The 19,244-nt window shown below is 46.6% G+C and overlaps 1 protein-coding gene across 1 annotated transcript; it reads right to left on the bottom strand.

The window, feature by feature from the left end:
- Nucleotides 1–5,244: 5,244 nt before the first annotated feature.
- On the bottom strand, nucleotides 5,245–15,633 carry CD5L (CD5 molecule like). The gene is made up of 6 exons (XM_025430739.3): nucleotides 15,456–15,633; nucleotides 13,037–13,063; nucleotides 9,631–9,951; nucleotides 8,271–8,588; nucleotides 7,224–7,544; nucleotides 5,245–6,166 (listed from the first exon to the last, which is right to left on the bottom strand). Exons 1-6 carry the CDS (start codon nucleotides 15,481–15,483, stop codon nucleotides 6,159–6,161), a joined length of 1,023 nt encoding a protein of 340 aa, XP_025286524.3. The 5' UTR covers nucleotides 15,484–15,633; the 3' UTR covers nucleotides 5,245–6,158.
- Nucleotides 15,634–19,244: the final 3,611 nt, after the last annotated feature.

Here is a 19,244-nt window from a genome sequence, read left to right as displayed (position 1 = left end):
CAGGGAACACCTGGAGCTGGGCCATTGCCTGTGTCAAGACCCCACAAAATGTGATGCCCCCATGTCAGAGTAGAAGAAAAGAAACACTAATGGGGAAACCCTAAGTTTCAGTAAGAGTTGAAATGACAGCACCTCCGAGGAGCATGCTGGGTCTAGGGTCCTGCCTTAGGAGCAAGTCATGAGATGAGGACATTCTTACAACTTTCAGAGCATTGCCATGAATTCAAATTGAACTGTATACCAATCCTATAGAATACGTGTGATCTAGGTCATCTTACCCCAGCACAGGTTATTGGCTGGTCCTGCTGAAGAAGTCATGGGGGAAACACCTAGGGGAGGGAGATGAGTTTGTGGGAAAGAAGCAGCCAAGAAATCAGACTCATCTCATCCACCTGCTGGGTCCTTGGCTGTTTGCTCTTCGGGGGAAGAAAGTGTTGAGCTATGGGCAACACCCCACTTCCCATACATCTCTATCTTGTCAAATCTAGTTCTCAAATATTAACCATCCTTCAATGCTAAAATGAACACAGAATTTGTCATCCAAACCAGGACACTTTTGGGAGTAGAAGTGTCCACAAAAATTGTTAACAAAAAATAACTGACCCTCAGCAGACATCAACCATCCTGTCCTAGGCAAACAAGGACCATGACTTTTTATGACTTCAACAAAAAGTCTTCCTCTACACTCATGTTTTCAGGCTTTCCCTCTCTCTCCTCACGTAACCAAGGACCACCTTCAGTGGTTTCCCTCCTGCTTTTTCAACCTTGACAGGGCTCCCCTCCTGTGTCTCTAGGATAACCACCAGGGGGATAAGTCTTGTCACTGCTATAGACAAGATGTATCAGGTCACAATTCATGTGGAGTTTCTCACAGAGACAGAGTCCAACAGAAGGACCACTTAGAAAAAAAAAAAAAAAAGAAGGACCACTTAGCAACCGATATATCCCTCTCTTCTCTCAGGGTTAGCAAGACTGAGCCTCCTTCCAGGCTGTCACTGCACATCATCTACACTGAGCGTCCACCAACCCAGCAGGGAAGTTGGTGTCACTTGGGTCTGCTGAGGCAGTCAAGAGCAGATAGACTTCAGACATTGCCTGGAAAGAGGCTGGACAGAATGTGGCTAGAGGGACATCAGCTTCTGACAATTTAAGAGAGGCCATGACCTTGAGCATGGACTAAGCTCTAGTACTCTGGGATGCACAGCTGCCTAAATCTGTTGTAGTGGCATCTCTGCTCTAGGTCTTGGTCTTCGCATTTTCGGATCCATAACTCGATGCTGTAAGTGCAGCGAGAATTGATTCATTACTAATTAATGGGTTTATCTAACTAACATAACACAAAGTGAGTAAATTGTCACTTTCTTAATTTTAAACAAGAAAATTAGTTAGGGTTATTTTGGTTAGCAGTACAAAAACCCATGAGATAATTTGATCAAAATCTTAAATACATAATATATATAGCAAACCATGAGAGACTCCTAACAACAGAGAACCAACAGGGTTGATGGAGGGACATGGTGGGGATGGGCTGGTTGGCGGATGGATACTCAGGATGGCACTTTTTGAGATGAACAGTGAGTGTTGTATGTAAGTGATGAATCACTGAGTTTTACTCCTGAAGCCAATATTGCACTGTATATGAACTAACTAGAATTTAAATAAAATTTTGGAAGAAAAAAATTAAATATATACATATTGGTATATGCATATATATCTATACATAAAATGTATATTATAAGCATACAGCAGTTTGTCACAGAACCCAAAATTAGGAATACAGCTGGAATCCAGAGAAAGACGAGAACCAGGACCAGAAAGTGCTCTCCAGATTCTGTGTCTCATCTGGGTTCCTCTCTGTCTTATACCTTCTAGCATATCTCTGTGGAAGGGCTTCCTCTTGTTCTCTGATCCACCTGGTATGTGGAAAACACACCTCTTGGGTTAAGTTGCTAGAAGTCCAGCCACTTGGAGAAACTAATATGCTTTTGATTACAGTTCCCACCTCCTGGGCAGGGCCAATCCATCCAACTTGGGACAGACGCCCATTCGTGGTACCCATTAATTGTGGCCAGGAGAACAGGATTGTTTTGTTTAAAAATTAGAGAGCATGACAAAACATGAGAGACTCCTAACTCTGGGAAACGAACAAAGAGTAACGGAAGGGGAGGCAGGCGGGGGATGGGGTGACTGGGTGATGGGCACTGAGGAGGGCACTTGATGGGATGGGCAGTGGGTGTTATACAATATGTTGGCAAATCAAACTTCAATAAAAAAATGCTCCTTAGTATTTACCCAAAGGAGTTGAAAACATGTCCACACAGAAGTCTGCACACGATGTTTATAGCAGCTTCATTCATGTTTTTTAAAACTTGGAAGCAACCAAGATGTCCTTCCATAGGTTAATGAATAAATAAACTGTGGTCCATCCAGACAGTGGAGTATTGCTCAATGCTAAAAAGAAATGAGCCATCAAGCCATGAAAAGACATGGAAGAAACTTAAATGCATACCACTAAGTGAAATAAATCAGTCTGAGAAGGCTATATATGGTGTGATTCCAATTCTATGACATTCTGGAAAAGGCAAAACTATGGGAGACAGTAAAAGGACCAGTAGTTGGCAGGGGTTAGAGGGTTAGAGGTTAGAGGAATGAATAGGAAAGCACAGAAGAACTTCAAGGAGTTTTAGGGAGATAAACTTCCTCTGTGTGGCAGTCTAACGGTGGATACATGTTTATAAATTTGCCCAAACCGGGGCACCTGGATGGCTCAGCGGTTGAGTATCTGCCTTCCACTCAGGGCGTGATCCCGGGATCCTGGGATGGAATCCTGCATCAGGATTCCTGTAGGGAGCTTGCTTCTCTCTCTGCCTCTCACTGTCTCTCATGAATAAATAAATGAAATCTTTAAAGAAAAAATTTGCCCAAATTCATAGAATAACACTAAGCGTAAACCCCAATATAAACTATGGAATTTGGGTGATGATGTGTCAAAGCAGTCTGATTGTTGCAAATGCACCCCCTGGTGAGGAATGTTGGCAATGGGGGAGGCCATGCACGTGTGACGGCAGCAGGTATATGGGAATTCTCTATATCTTCCTCTCCATTTTGCTGGGAACCTAAAACTGCTCTTAAAAAAAAAAAATTCCAAAAATACACACATACAAAATGTCTGCAACGGACATTTGGGTAGTTTAAAAACAAAAAGGCTCCAAAGACTGTCAAAAATAAAATACGATTACTTTATCCTAGAAATAAAGTTATAAGCGAGCCAGGTGGCACCTCTCCTGATTAGCACCAAATATTAGGTATTGAATGGCTTCCAAGGAAGCCAAGTGCACATTGGCGTTTGTTGGGGAACTCCGAAGAAATGTAATTGATTTTGTAAAAACTATTCATGTCTGTGTTAGTTGGAGTGAGCTAAGTGCTTTTAATAAGCTACCCAAACATCTCCCTGGCTTAATGCAAATCATATTTGTTTCTTATCATGCAACCATCAGCAGAGACTGCGTGAGGCACCGGCCACCCGGTCATTCGAATGGTCTGGCCCCTCCATGCTCTGACTCTGCTGGCCCCTGTGTCACTGGGGTCTTGCCTGAGAAGCCAGCATACAGGGAGAGAGAGCATGGAGGAGGCAAGCTCTGTCAACTACCTGAATGGGAAGGTGTCACGTCCATTCTGAGAACTGGCCACATGGCACCATCTACAAAGGAGAGACACCTGGGAGCCCTGGTTGCTTGGAAGAGCCAGGGACCATAAAGCAGCAAGTCCCAATGGGGGCTGATGGCAGCAAATCTGTAACTGCTGCCTCAGGGTGACTTCAGGGGCTAGCACCCTTCTACTGGGGACTATGCCCCAGCCACCGCAGGTGTTAGTTGTGTGTGCTGTGATCAAGACCCAGACAAGGAGAGGGATAAGCAGGGTCCCAAGCATGGCCCTTGGGGAACAAGGTGTATGCCAGCTTACAAGCCCTGAGCTTGCAAGCTCACCTACCCAGGGGACAATATCACAGTGACAACAAAGGGGCAGGAGAGTGGCCTGCCCACCAGAGCAAGCTAGAGGGTTGCTCACAGTGTCTTCTACTAAGATGGATCTAGGAGCCCTGTATATGGTGAGGACCAGGACCCCGTCAGGCAGCAAGTCCAGGTGGATACTGCTTATGGCAAATCTGCAGCTGCTGCCTTGGGGTGATTTCCTGGGCGGGGGCCCTCTGTGCAGTGGAGACTGTGCAGGTGGCTACTGCCAGTGTCCAGCCCCACAGGCCTAGAGGGCCCTGTCCGCCCCAGGCCAGCTGAAGGGGCGCACACTGCATGTGTGGCCCAGGAGTGCAGAGTTCCTGAGGATATGGACCCTGGCATGGGTCAGGAGGAGTCAGGTGTCAGAGACCTCTTGGAGGAGAAGGTGTAAACCAACTCACAATCCCTGACCTCCCGGGCAGTACTTCCCCTGAATGCAGAGCTCGAGGTGAGCGGACTTTGTCAAGGAGGGGCTGGGGGTGCTGGCTGGTGTGTCTTCTGATAAGAGGTACCTGGGAGAAGCTAGCGGCGTGTCCAGCAAGACACAGCAGTGTCTGAGCGCTGGCAGCCAGTGTCCCATGCTCATCCGTTCAGGCCCTCATGCACTCTTTCATCCATGCCCACTGTGGACATCACCTCCTCAGTGACACTGATTATCTAGGCTACTGTCAGCTCTTCCTTCTGGAAAGGATTCACTGTGTCTCTTCCAGGAGCTGTTACTTTTATCCTGATTGGTTCTCAGGGGACTTAGTGGAATGGAAACAAACGAAAGATTTATGTAGAAATTAAGGGGAGTTGGGAGTTCTTTTGTGAAATTCCAAGCCTACTTGCTCTACTGAGAATAAAACAGCTTTTCAATGGCCCAGTGGAGTCAGCTCAGCGAGCCTCTGGATTCCAGCTACTGTGGGGTAAAGGGAACAGGACACTAGTCTGTAGGGAAAATCAGGAAGACCTCATCAGATAGAGAGAGCTGATCAGACAAAAGCAAAATCTCTTTGGGTAAGCAGGGTAGATTCCCAAATGTCTGTCGAGGCCTTCTCTTCTCTACTACGAAACCAGGGTGCTCTATGTTCCCGTGCCAGGGAAGAGAGGAAGATAGGGCTCTGTATCACACCTGGTCCTACTGCTGGCAGGCTCTCTCCTACCCAGTGCTGCCCCCAAGGCGGTGGCTGAGAAGCTGACACACCTGCTTCCCAGTGGCAGGAAGAGCACACAGCACGGAAGGCAGCTGTAGAGACTGTGAGGTCTGCTTTATTAGGCAGCGGAAAAGCAGGCATAAGCAGGTGCTCAGCTTAGCCTCAGAGTTGAAGGCTCCTTATCATCACTGTGCCTTGCCCCAGATGTGCAGGCGCCAGCGTCTGAGTAGATACAGTGAAAGTGGTATCATCTGATTGGCGTAAGGCATCAGTCCCGCCTCCCCAACCTTCTTCTGCCTCAGCCTCCCCTCCTTCCAGAGGCGGCCGCATCACCAACATGTGTTTCTCTGGATGATTTAGAATGCATTTGTGAGATTCTTCTTGATAAACGGCATCCACGTCGGCTAGCCATTATGGAGGGTCAGCAAAGGTGTTGAATCACAGGCATTCAGGGGATGAGCCATTGTTTCCAAGTACTGTGAAAACAGCTAGAATTACAGGACGCTGCTCTGCTCCTGAAAGAATGTGCTGCCACCAAGGAGTAGAAGGACAGTGAGGTGCTATCAATGCGATCACCCCACGTGTGAGAAAGAGAGCTGAAAGACTCCCCCAAGTTCCACATAATGATCTGGTTCCTTTCATGTTCTTTCAGACATAGATGGTGCCCAGTGATGGCCCACACTGGTCAAAGCACCAGTCTGGGGATCCCAGACTGGGCAAAAGAGGCAGCACAGGCCCAAGCTGCTATGGTGGCCTTCAGGGAAGAGAGGGGGACTATGAGCTCATCTTCCCCGGCAGAGGGCATTCCACAGCTCACATCTCCAGGCAATGACAGGAGGGCTTGGCTCTAGGGAAAGGCAGGGCACAGAGTTCAGATTCCTGCTGGGGGGCAGAGCGGGAGGTGGGTACAGCCTGCAGCCCAGGGCCCAAACCCAGCCAATCAGGGCCTATGAGAAGTAGGGGACACTTGGAGCCTGTTGGGGTCAGCTCAGGCATCAGGTAGGCCAGGCTACTGTTCTGTAAAGAGAAGAATAAAGTACAGTAAGGATGGAGATGCGTCAGAGAGATTTATTTCACTCAAAACTCAAAGAGGCTAAGAAAGAAGATCAGGCCCCAGAAGCAGAAAGAGAAAAGTGGGCTCACATCCCACTCAGATGTGAGCCAGGTTGGAATCAGGTGCTGTATCCCAGGGATTTACTCAGCCAGCTGCCACACACAGTGTTCACGTATATTAACACATCTCACCCTCACACAAAACTCTTCAAGGTAAGTGGGACAAGTGTCTTTCTCTTTTATAGATGAAAACAAAGAAGTCCTGAGAAGTCAAGTGACTAAGATTGCAGAGCCTCAAATGGCAGCCGCAGGGCTCAAACCATAGTCTTCCATGACTAAATCCCTCCTTTTCTTGGCATTAGCTGCTGTCAAGCTCTTGGTCAACCGTTAGCCCTCACCTGGCTCCACAGCAGGGTATTTAAACCAAGCAGCTCTGCGTTCCCACCATGCTTACCAAGCTGGGCTTCAGCCCCCAGGGGCTGCATTTGCGTTTCCTGGCTCAAGTTGAGGCAGAGTTTCCTCCTTCCTTCCCTGAAGATGCCTATGTACCCCCACTGTCTGGAAAGACTCTGTCTCTTGGGCATTCCCAAAGAGACCCCTGCCCCACCTCCATTCCAACAGGTTCACCTACCATCCATGGAGTGACACGATGTAGAATTTAGGTGTGAGGGTTGGGATCATCTGGGAGAAAAAGCCCTGAGTTCAGAGTCAGGACTGGTCCCTGTAGTTCTGCTCTATCACTTCAAAGCAATTTTTATGAATTTGGAAAGTTGTTTATTTTCTCTGATTCTTACTTTGTTCATGTTTAATATAAGGGTGTTGATCCATTAATTTTTAAAATCTCTCTTACTCTCACATCAGTAAGTCTACAGTATGGGGTTTATTATTGATATCACCATTATTTCTATTTATTGCTCAAATGCTTCACTTGTATCCCGTGAAGTAAGTGTGAAGAAGGTGACCACTGTGGCAGAAGCCCCCATCCCTCCCCTCCCCCAATGAGCTCCGACCCAGGACTTACCTGCACAGACCACAGCCACGTCCTCTGTGTGCTTGCAGTTGTGATGGCCCCAAAACCTGTGCCGGCACTGCTCCAGGGACCGTTCATTCCCTGAGCAGGCAACGTCGTCCAGCCAGATGCGGCCGACCCCAGGGCCAAATCTTCTCCGGAATTTGACAGATGGAGAGAGGGACGCCCCGCAGCCCAGCTGCCTGCAAACCACCTGGTCCGCCATTTCTCCCCAGTCATCATCACAGACAGTGCCCCACTCGCCCTTGTGCAGCACCTCTAGCCTCCCGGCACAGGGGCTGTCTCCTCCTACCAGCTTCAAGTCAAAGGGATCTGCGGGTGCAGGAGGGAGGGAGGGTGGAGGGAGGCAGAGGGGTTGACGGATAAACTCCTCTGCATTCAAATCCCATCAGCACAAAAGACCCTCCCCTGAGTTTCTGTGCCTACATCTTCTTTCCACCTGTGTGGCTCAATTCCCTTTCCTTAACTGGGATCTTCCAGTTCTCTGTCTAATATTACCAAATGACTTTCTAATAGTTTTTAAAAATGGAAGAGCTCAACAATACATGTAGTGGCATGCTCTGTTCCTATTATGTAGACTTCCTTATAGTAATAGCTCACATAATCTGGCACTTAACTATTGCTGAAAGCACTTTCCTGTAGAAAGGGAAGCATTATTGTTAGCATTTTAAAAACACAAGAGGGGCACCTGAGTGGCTCAGTTGGTTAAGCACCAGTTCTTGATTTTGTCTGGGTTCATGATCTCAGTGTCGTGAGATCAAGCCCGGCATCGGGCTCCATGCTCCATGCAGAGTCTGCTTGGGATTCTCTCCCCCTTCCCTCCCCTTGCATGTGCTCTCTCTCACTCTCTCTCTCAAAAAATTAATAAAAATCTTAAATAAATACATAAAAACATAAGAATTGATCAGCAGCACAACTAAGTGGCTCTGTCGCTGTCATTTGATGCATAACTAGCTCTCCATAGACATTGGTTGAATGGAATCTCTTTAATCAAATTCATGAATGAATCTAGTCAGTCTCTGGACTCATGGAGTTTACCTTCACATTCCACCCACATGTCCTCATCGTGGGTGCAGTTGTTCTTTTCCCAAACTTCAGAAGGGCAATCCTGGAGGCTGATTTCTTTTCCTGAGCATGACACCTTTCTCGGCCAGATCGGCCCTTGGCCCTGGGTGGCTTTGTTGCAGCATTTCCGGGTCAGTATGGCCCGCCCACAGCCCACCTGCTGGCAAACCACCTTGGCAGCTGCAAAGTTCCAGCTTCCTTTGCACACGGTGCCCCATTGCCCTTGCTGCTTCACCTCCACTCGGCCCTGGCAGCGCTTGTGGCCATCAACCAGTCGCACATTCTCTGGAACTATGGGAAAGGAAAGAGGAGGTGTCTGTTCAAGCAGGAACATGATCTTCCCAGAATAGAGCCCCATGGGCACCATCCCTCTGTTCTTGGTGTTTAGTACAACGTGTCTAGAGTGCTTAGCATTGTCCAATAGATGTTTGTTGAAAGAGTTGGATGAGTGAATCAATGGAGTGAATGTCATTTTTCAGTTCCAAGTGTATTAATTGTTTCTGTAACATTTTTAGTTTTTCAAATTATTTTCAAATTCATATTTTTGTTTGTTCCTCACAAGAGGACAGTAGAGGGATCGTGTAGATATTTAAAAAATAAAATGCAATAGTAACATACACAATGTGTCCAAGCCCAAAAACTTTCTGATTCATTTTCAGCATTATCACTCAAGTATCATGGATGAATGCTCCCAACCTTCAATCTCTCTAAGCAGTAGGAATGAGATCTCAGCATCAGACATAAAGATTTAATGGCTGTTTCCCTGTCTGCAGGAAAACAAAGAAAAGACATGGACCAGCGCCTCCACCAAATCACAGTCTAATGGGAAGTTCACACAGAGAGGGGATTATTAATGCACAGAAAGCAAAGTGTTGTGTTGGTTTCCTAAGAGTATCTCTTGTCCACTCTTTAGTTGGTGGAACTCTTGAGATCTGGAAAAGCATGCATTGTACTTGGTTTTCTTAGGGCTGAAATCCAGGAAACATACCTTGCCAGCTCTTTTCTTCCCCATAGCTCCCACAAACTCCACACACAGGTTATACTCTTCAACCAACACTTAGTGGTGGATGGATCTAGGTGTGCTTGTATGTGTGTGAAGGAGAGAAGCAAGCTCTCATTTAGGTTAAAATTAAGGTGAATGTATCAACTCAACCAAAGAGCAGGAATAATACTAACTAAGGATAATGTTTGTCTGCATGCCCCACAATTAAGAAAAATAAGATGCAAAGGGCAAAGAGCTAGTTAGCCACTTGTGAAGTCCACAGTGGGGGGTAAGACAGGTTAGCATGCCCCACGGGGTGGGTGGCACAGAGTGTGGGGCTGCAGTACTCACACCCACATACGACTCCTGCATCCTCTTCATGGGTGCAGTCAAAAGCATCTTCTTCTTCACACTGAGACAGGTTCTCTTCCATGCCATGGCACTTGACTTGTTGGATGAAGATTTTCTGCTGCTGTTGTGTCGGTGGTCCAAATAAAGTACCACTGAGTGCCCTTTTGGCCACTCCACAGTCCAGCTCCCGGCACACTACAGCCACGTCTTTTATGTCCCAGCCATCATCACATATGGTACCCCACTCACCATACCGTTGTACCTCCACCCGCCCTTCACAGCGGTGGTCACCTCCCACCAGCCGCACTCTGGACGAAGACTCTGAAAAGATATGGGAGCTTAGCTGGGCATTTGGAAGAGCCCAGAGAGAACTCAGGCATCTGGGAACTCTTCCACCACTCATAGAGGGTGTGGGATATTGGGAGCTGAGAAAGGAGAGCTCAAAAGGGAAGTGAAGGGAGAGGAGCTTTAAGACCCCATCCCTGAGTTCTCGTTCTGCTCCACTCTTAACGTACCCTGCCAAGAAACTCTACTTCCAGACACCTGCTCACACTGTTGAGCAGTGGAAGCCCCCAGTCAGAACACAAGTGATGTTCTCTGTTGGGTTGTCTCTTCTTCTTGACTCTGTCTTTCCCTGTGGCAGCCAGACTGAGGCAGAGTGTCTAGGAATAATTTTAGCTGAACAACCTGACTCTCTTTCTCTCCTAATATCCATGATCCCCCTACCCATCCTTGTTGCTTCTTCTTCTTCTTTTTTTTTTTTATCCTTGTTGCTTTTTACCACATCTTCCCGCATCCAAGAACCCAGCTCAGAGGAATGCAGAGAACAGTGGGTGAAGGATGGGTCAGAGCTTTGATGCATCAAATTCATATCTTGAGGGTATCAGGGCTTGGGGTAGGAGACAGTCTCCCTATAGCCTCCAGATAAGTTCTGAGGAATCTAGAACATGTTTCTGCTTCCTGACTATAACTCTGAGGGTGGAAAAGGGTAATGGAAATCCTCTTCCTCTTCCACCAAGACAAAGACATAGAGTAAAGATGGTTGTGGGAGAGCAGAGAAGAGCCTATCAGGCAGCACAGTTTTGTTGAGCACATACTCCATTCCAGGTATTGGGTTATAAACTTAGAGAACAGCAATGAACAAGATAGTCAGCACTGTTGCCCTCCAGGATATAATATTTAAAAGGTCTCGGGCAACCTTACAAGGTCTCTGGCAACCCCTGAGTGACAGCATGATACAGAAGAGCTGAATAGGCCATGCCTCCATGGCCTTTTTTTTTTCCACATAAAAATATTTATTCTTCTAAAAGATCACACAAAAGTCAAGAAGAGAAAGGATGTTGAATAGGCTACATCAGAATCTAGGCTGAAAGGACAAAGAGCTGCATAAAGAAGCTGGTAGCTGAGCAAACTGCAGAGATGGACCAGTGGCCTGGGTGAGCTACATTCACAGGCACCAACCAGGGTACAGCAGGGACAGCACAGCATGGCTATTGGCCCCAATTGTTCCTCCTTTTCGGGAAGGGAGAAGTAGGAGCTCACTCTTTAGACGTGTTCTTGATGGTCTTGTTCTCCTTCATGGCCTTTTCCCAACTGATCCCACTGAACTCCTCAATGACCACACTCCACACAATGCCCTCATCTAGGCAGTGTGGGGTGATCCTGAAGCCGCCAGGATTTGAGTGGGGAGTGTAAAAATTTGAACACCACATCTCTTACAGAAGGTGTGCTGGGCTTTGTGCATGTTGAACATGTATGTGGTTATGCTCTCAGCTCCCTTCAAGAGCCTGAAGTGAGAAGCCAGGATAAAGCACTAGACAGACAGGTCTGGGGCACATGGAGGAGTCACATGTGACTGCTGGTCTGTGACCTACCCTAACAATGTCACCTATAACTACATGGGACACGTGGGTGACTCAGGCACCTGCACTAATGTAATGACTTTGAAGGGCCAAATCTTCCACTGCCTACCTTGTCTCAGCTCTGCACAAACTCCCTAAAACCTGGAATCAACACCAGAAGAAGTTGCTGAGTGAGAAAACACTGACTTGGGTGATGTTAAAGTACATTGGAAGTTGACATTTGGTTTGTTCATTTGTTTTTGTGTCTTCTTTTCTTCCATGTGTTTTTTGTGGGAAGCAAAATGAGGAATGGAGACTAGAAATAGATTTTAAAATTTAACTACAAAAAACTAAGAAGAGTTTTCATTTTTGCTAAGTTTACAGACTGTAAATAACTCAAGAGGAGTCACCCAGGAATAGCATTTGGGTCATTGCAAGATTAGCATTTAGGCAGGCATGGTTGTGTACTCCAGGATACACCAGCTATCACAATCATGCGCATGTTATCTGATTTTGAATTGTAAAATTTGGGCTTTAAATGAGTTTTCTTTTCCATGGAAAGGACGATTAGAACACCTCCTAGGAAAGAAGAAATATGTAAGAAAGAAACAGCCTAAGTATCAAAGAAATCCAGCTGAGAAGAGATTTGAAAGCCAGAGAGAAGGGCGGAAAGTTCAGTTGAGACAGCTGCCTCCTGGGCAGTGTCCTCAAGCCTACTTTATTGGCTCACCACTCAAGAGCAGGGGTGGAGAAGCAAGACCTAGGCCATGAGAAAGCTGGAGAGCAGTGGTCCCTGTACAAGCAGTGAGGACAGCCCTGACACCACAGGAAAAAGACCATGTAATCTAATGGTTAGACTAAGAACCCAAAGCAGCACTCCTGAAAGAGTTGAATTGCATCTCATTGGTATGGGGTCCCCCATGTCCACACCAGAGTTTGTGGCTGCTCTTCTTCTCTGGTAAAGCCTCTACCATCAAGAGAAAGAGGACCAATGGGATAATGTATAAGAAACTGATAGTCCACAATCAGCACCCCCTTGAGTCTGGAGATCATAGCCTTCCTCTTGATAGGCCTATCTGTGCAGCTTGTACATGGTCCAAGGACCCCTCACACAGGTGGTCAGTGGAGACTGAAATCCAGCCTGCCCACTGCTGATCACCCCACATGCTGCACACAACTAGATGTGTTTCTAGTTCAAAAGTGCCTTTCAGGTAGAACCCGTCAGGGCAAAGGAAGTTCCTCTCTCAGATATGCCTACAAGGAAGGAAGGTACATTCTGAGCTCCAAACAAAGCCGTTTGTTTGTTACTTGGAGATGGCCAAGAGTTTTAGGCCACAGAGACCAAATGGAAAGGAATCCTCCTGCAGGAAACATCACCACAATCCCTTCCAGACTCTGGAGGTGGAAACCCACCTACATAAACAGAGTGGGTGGATTGAAAAACCGGAGAAGAAATCTACTAAGATTTTATTGAACTAGAGCCTCTCCCCATGTCCTCAGGAAGCTTCAAGTTTTCCATCCCCAGAGCTTGGAGGCCTCCTTCTCAGGACCCCACAAAGTCTTACCTAAGAGGCCAGGTCCAGTGCAAATGGCTGAGGAGGGAAGAAGAAAGCAAGTGAGATCATATGATCAATCCCAAGGCTTTGTTCAAACAACACAACTCTCTAGAAAGTCTTTGCTAGACTTTGTGGGGAAGCTAGAGTGCTGGGTACAGAGCCTCCAAAGTCAGTCCTAGGGATACCTACTCCTGCAATGACCAGCCCCGAAGGACACATGGACACTGACTGGAACCACAAAGACCAATTTTACTACAGCCCAACGTGTTCCTTGTACACGAGATGTTGCCCTGCCCCAGGCATGGATAGCTTCACTTTCTATTCTAGCCAATTAAATTGATCAGTTACTGCCTGAAGTGGAGGGGTGGTGTGCAGCCTCTGGGCTCCACAGGAAGGCGTGTGGGGGGCCACCAGGAGGGCTCTGATGTGGAGGACAGCAATGCCATGGGGGCAGCATGGAGCTGGGGAAATGGCAGGATTTGTCTGTACCATTGGCACTGCATTCAGACTACAGCCAGCACACTTTTTCTGTAAAGGGCCATACCTTAAATAACTTGGGCTTTGTAACTACATGGTCTCTGTTACCACCACCGTCTCTGTCACTGTAGCATGAGAGCAGCCATGTATATATATGGGTATGAATGAACATGGCCTTGCTACAATAAACCTTTGTTTATGGACACTGAAATTTAGATTTCCCTGTCACAAAATACTATTCTTCTTTTGATTTTTACCCCATTATTTAGAGAGATAAAAACCATTCTTAGCTTGTATGTTGTAATTTGCTGACCCCTAATCAACAGGCCAGAAAGCAGCTCTACATTTGGTTCCAAACCCTCAGGCTTAAGCACCAGCACATCATAGGGCATCATAGTTTCTCCTATAAGACCTCTGAGTGATTGGGCTCCTCTCTTCATTAGGCTTCCTTCTAATGCCGCCAAGAGTCCTGAGCCCTGTGTCCATCACTGCTCCCCAAGGCCCTAGGTATTCTGAACTGCAGACAGAATTGACATGGCCCTCACCATATCTTATGGAATATTTCTGAAGGAGATCTTTTGTCTGGAGCCTTTCAGGCAAATCCAAGAATTTCAGTGGATTGTTCTGGAATATTTCCTTCTCTTTGTTTCCAAATAATTTCTAAACAACCCTATGTCCATAATCTTCAGAATGTGGCCACTCTTAGACTCAGTGAGACCTTGTCTATAACTGTCTAAATCTCAAGTTTATATTACACATAACACCCCATGTGTTTAGTAAAGACCACAAAGCCTATGCTCATGCAAAGGAAACTGAGGGTGTCAAGCCTGATATGCAGGTATGAAAATGATAGAGCCCAAGAGTGACTTGAAAACTCTCGAGCGGGGTGGATGACTATGGGTAGCTAGACCAGAGAGGTTTCATGAAGGCGGTGAGGCTGAAGGAAAGCTGGGGAGAGGTGATAGGATGCTTCTGATGGGGCAGGACTAGCTTTCAGGTGATACAGGGGATGCATCAGTGTTTAGGAACATAGCCCCCTGCAGAGAGCACATAAATGCCCAATCAATGTGGGCTTTGGTGATGCATCGAATTATCAAGACAATATCAGTGAGGATGACAGAACATGAGAGACTCCTAACTCTGGGAAACGAACAAGGAGTAGTGGAAGGGGAGGTTGGCAGGGGGATGGGGTGACTGGGTGATGGGCACTGAGCAGAGCACTGGATGGGATGAGCGCTGGGTGTTATACTATGTGTTGGCAAATCGAACTTCAATAAAAAAATACATTAAAAAATTTTTAAATTAAAAAAAAAAAACAGACAATAAAATGGATGTGACTGATTAGGGAAGGGACCTAGTAGGCATTGTTAGGTGCCCCAAGCTCACATTATCTAATGAAAAGTCTCCTAACAAGTCTCTGAAGAACATAATATTATCTTCATTTCACAGATGAAAATAGGATTCCAGAGAGGGAGGGTAATTTAATCATTCAGACAGCTAAGAAATCAAAGAACAAGGATTGAAACTCAGATCCCTTTGACTCCAAAATCCCCATTTACTGTAAATTAATCTGGGTGTACCCTAAGGAAATGTTATACAAAACACTTTTGAGAGGAAACTGGACAGTGTGATCTGTGAAAGGGATTTGTCTTGCAGTTCACTTGTCTTTTTATAAAGAATGCACTTAGGGAAATTTATTTAAAAGGGAAATAGGAAAAAACTATAATAAATTTGTCAGTTCAATAAAAGAAAATAGAAAAAAACCCTGGTGATCAAAGTAAATTATAAATTAGGCATAGATTAAGTTTAGAAATTGCCAGTTATAGAGAAGGCAGGAGAGCAGGAGAAGCTGTGCCTTGAAAACCCCACCAGCTTGACAGGGAGAGCGCTCTTCTGATGAAAGTTGTGGGCAGACTCTGAAGCCTCAGCCAGCAGGGGCAGAGATACTCACCGAGGATCAAGGAGAAGAGCAGAGCCATGAGCCAGGCTGCTGGAGATGCTGACCTAAAATCTGAGGCTGGGAGGAAGCCACAGAGCAGCAATAGTCAGCTTTGGCCACAAGTGTGCCAGCAGGACAGAGAGAAGCAGGTCCTATCTGCAGCAGAAGCATTATCAGAAGCATTATCAGATGACCAGAAGCCGATGGGTGGAGCTGGATTTGCTGAGCTCAGCATATCCCCAGAGGAAGGGAGGTGACCGGAACTGGGCAGAAAGATGCAGAAAATAAAAGGAAACTACAGAAAGCCCCAGGCTGGCCTGGCCTGGTTCTGTGGTATCCCAGTTCCATCCACCTCTGCTTCAGTCCCTTCACTGCATAAACGGGGCAAACAGCTCTCACAAGGGAAGGTCAGTACCCAGAATGGGGCCATGTTATCTTCAAAGATGAGACCACACTTGACCTCCACATGTGGTTCATGAGGAGCAATAGACCAACTTTGATTCCTTCACCTCAGATGGAAGTTCCTGGAGAATGGAGACGCTAGAGATTGTAGAATAAATCTACAGTTGCCCTTGGAGGCACCATAATCCAGAGTCAAGTTGTCAATTTCTGCATCTCGGGCTGGCTTTTCCTTCAAACCAGCTTTTCCAGAGCGAAGCAGAGGGCTTAGTCCATGGATCTGTTCTTCTCCTGTCTCTGTCCTGGTTTATCAAACCTTCGGAAGCTGAGTGGAAAGAAGTTCCTGTGGTAATGAAACCAAGTCATTCTTAGGACCAGGATCTGATGGATGCAGTTGAACAGTAAGACCCCCAGTTTTTTCCTGCAGCCTTGTTACTAAGCACCACTGTGCATCAAGAACTATTCAACACTATGGAAGCACTCAACTCTATAGGCTAACATTGCTCCCACCACTCCTCAAAGGGTGGTTTTCCCTCCACAGTGACACATCTTCACGTCTCTGTAATACTCAGATCATTCTTCACAAAGCTTGGTTCATTACTGATCTCCCTGTTTAATCCTGTATTTCTTCACCTATTTATTATTGTTTTCAGTAGAGTTCTGAGCAGCCTGAGTCCTGGGGGAATGTGATGGGTACAGGGAACATGCTGATGTATGGAGGGGTTTGGCACTCCCAGGGACATGGTCTTGTAGCCATCATGGGCTAGAGAATTGGAGCAAGAAAGGCTTCCCTCTGCATGTGTAGATGAATAAAACAGTGTCATCCATCTCAATGACAAAGGCTAGTCTGGAAGGGTTGGATCTCAGCCTGGACAGGTGTCAGGGATACTGGCATCCAAAGGTACACATAGTGGAGGGGCTATTACAAACAGGTTTGTAAATGCTAATTACTCACACCTTCCCTCTCCAAATTCTTAAATGATGCAGCAATAGACTCAGGATGCAGAATAGGCTAAAAACATCAGTTTCCTTTCGGTGAATCTCAATTAGGTTGTGGCTGGGATCCCAGATACTGTGCGTTTACCTTCAGCTTCAGAGGCAGACGTACCCTACTGAGTTTGCATTTGGAGGAGAAAGGACCTCCTGTAGTCCATGGCCCACCAAACACCAGAGAGCTCAGGTCTCTGGGTTCAATTTATTTCTCCTCCTCTCATGTGGAACTCTGGATGAAAGAAAGAAAAGGGAGAAAAAATAAAGACAAAAGCCTTATCACCAAAATGATATTTTTCCAGCAGGGTCACAAACTTGAAGAAAGGAAAGGAGATGGCACAGGGAGGCACAGTTGGATGGGACACACGTGGAGTGTGTGTTCTGTCTGCAGTGTGGAGGGGAGCTGGAAAGTCTAACTCAGGGAGGCTAGCAAAGAGACACTGATCCATGGGGAGCCAGCGAAGGCTGTTGAGGGAGGGGAGGACTGCATGACCTAGTTAGCTGTAGAATCTATAAGAAGACTTTACTCTTTGGATGTGAACATGAGAGTAATTAATGGTTTCAGGTAATTCTCAGATTTCTGGAAGTAAAAAACATGACAGAAGATGAAAATACAGATAAATGTCAGCAACCATAGGTGGAAAGTAAGGGACTGCACAGGGTAGGCATGGTGTCCAGGGGGTGTTATGGGGGATACGTTGCTTCCAGGGAGCCAGGGAGGCTGGATTGGACAGAGGCCTCTGAAAAGTGGTGAAAGCTGAAACCATCATGGAGAGGAAGGGGACCCAGGTAAGGGTGAGCAGAGAAACTGTTTTCAGCACAGGGCTGGAAACCGGCCTCTGTGGGGAGCATCATGTGGCAGCTGTGACGCCCTCTCCAAGTGCAGTCATAGGGTCAGGGTGAGATGTGAGCCTCACAGATCCAGACTTGGAGGCTCATAAGGAAAGTATGTTGAGGGGTGATCAAGCTGAGGTTCAGGCTGAGAGAGCGACCCAAGGGGCCTACGAGACAGAGGAGGCCAGGAAATGGGCTGAGAAAAAGTGAAAACAGAAATGAGCTGTGGGAAAGGGGATGTCACTGAGGAAGGGTGGGGAAGGCAAGGCTTAGGAAGTTCATGGGATGGGAAGGTACTGGAGATTTGGAGAGGGGTGTTTAAGGTCTTAGAGGAGAAGAAGTACTGAGCAATGACAAGGCCCAGATCAGGGGGCTGGGAGGGAGTGAAGGTGGAAGTTTCAGAATCTGGGAGTTTAGGGGATTGAGAAGAGGCTGTGTCAGTAAGAGGCTTATCCAGATGAGGGACACTGGTGGGATACAGGGGATGGGGGAAGCCCAAAGCTGTGTGGGAATGAATCACTATCTGGAAGATGTCTATCCATGACACACCTCAGAGCACAGAAGACGCTCACTGGAGAACTCTATCGAAGGATGAGTTACCTGTTCTGCTGTCTTAGCACCAAGGTGAAACCTCTCTATGAGTAATGAGTATGCCAATTATTAATGGTCTCTATGAGAGTAGAAAACCACCTGAGTTTTCCCCCTTCATATTCCCAGAGCTCGGCATGCAATAAATATTGTTGACTCTGTGAATGAGTGAATGACTATTGACAGCCAGAGAACATCACTGAGTCTTTAGAAACATCAGAAACACAATGTCTTGCCCATTATGTTCACATTGAATTGTAAGGGCTGAAGGAGGGAGGCCATGGGCTCTCCAAGAGGAAAAACTGGTGGGAAATAAATATTCTGTTTATGTGGGGATTGCATGATCAAAAGAAGATCAGAAGTGCTAACAGGATACCAAGTCTACAGGGGTCCACCACTGTAATGATGGGTAGGTTATTTTTCCAGGAGATTCACTGCAGTCACTCTTTGGGGGACAAGGCTTGAATGTGCATCCATGCTATATAGGTCTGGCTTTGGGACAGATGGGACTGAGCCCACAGGTGAGAGTCACTGGGGTGTGCTTTCTGTGAGGAACAGGTAAGAACTGGCGGTCTGAGATGGTTGCCAGAATGACTAGGTTTCCTTTGCTCTGATTTTCCAAAAGCAAAAGATCTAGAAAAGAGGATTCTGGTGGGTTTGGCTGCTCTTCCTTCTGTATATCTGTAAACACCTATAACTAGCACCCCTGATCCCCTTCTGTTCCTCTCATCTGTTTATCTGCCTTCCTCCTCCACCCCAATTATGTCCAGGATTGAGAAGGAGCTCAGAATGAGGCATAGATCCAGAACTCGGGTTGAGGGGGTATAAACACAGTCATCAGACATTTGGAACAAAATTATTTTGTGGGATTCCTGGAGAGATAACAAGCCCTGTGTATGGAAACTGCAGGAAAATACTTTTTTTCAACTCATCATAAGAAAAATCTAAAGACAGAAAAGATTGTCCCAGAGAACATGAGCTGTCCATAAC

Source organism: Canis lupus, chromosome 7 (genome assembly GCF_003254725.2).
Source record: "Canis lupus dingo isolate Sandy chromosome 7, ASM325472v2, whole genome shotgun sequence".
Lineage (NCBI taxonomy): Eukaryota > Metazoa > Chordata > Mammalia > Carnivora > Canidae > Canis > Canis lupus.
The sequence above is the reverse complement of the archived record's forward strand: the minus strand, read 5'-3'. Positions and strand labels throughout refer to the sequence as shown.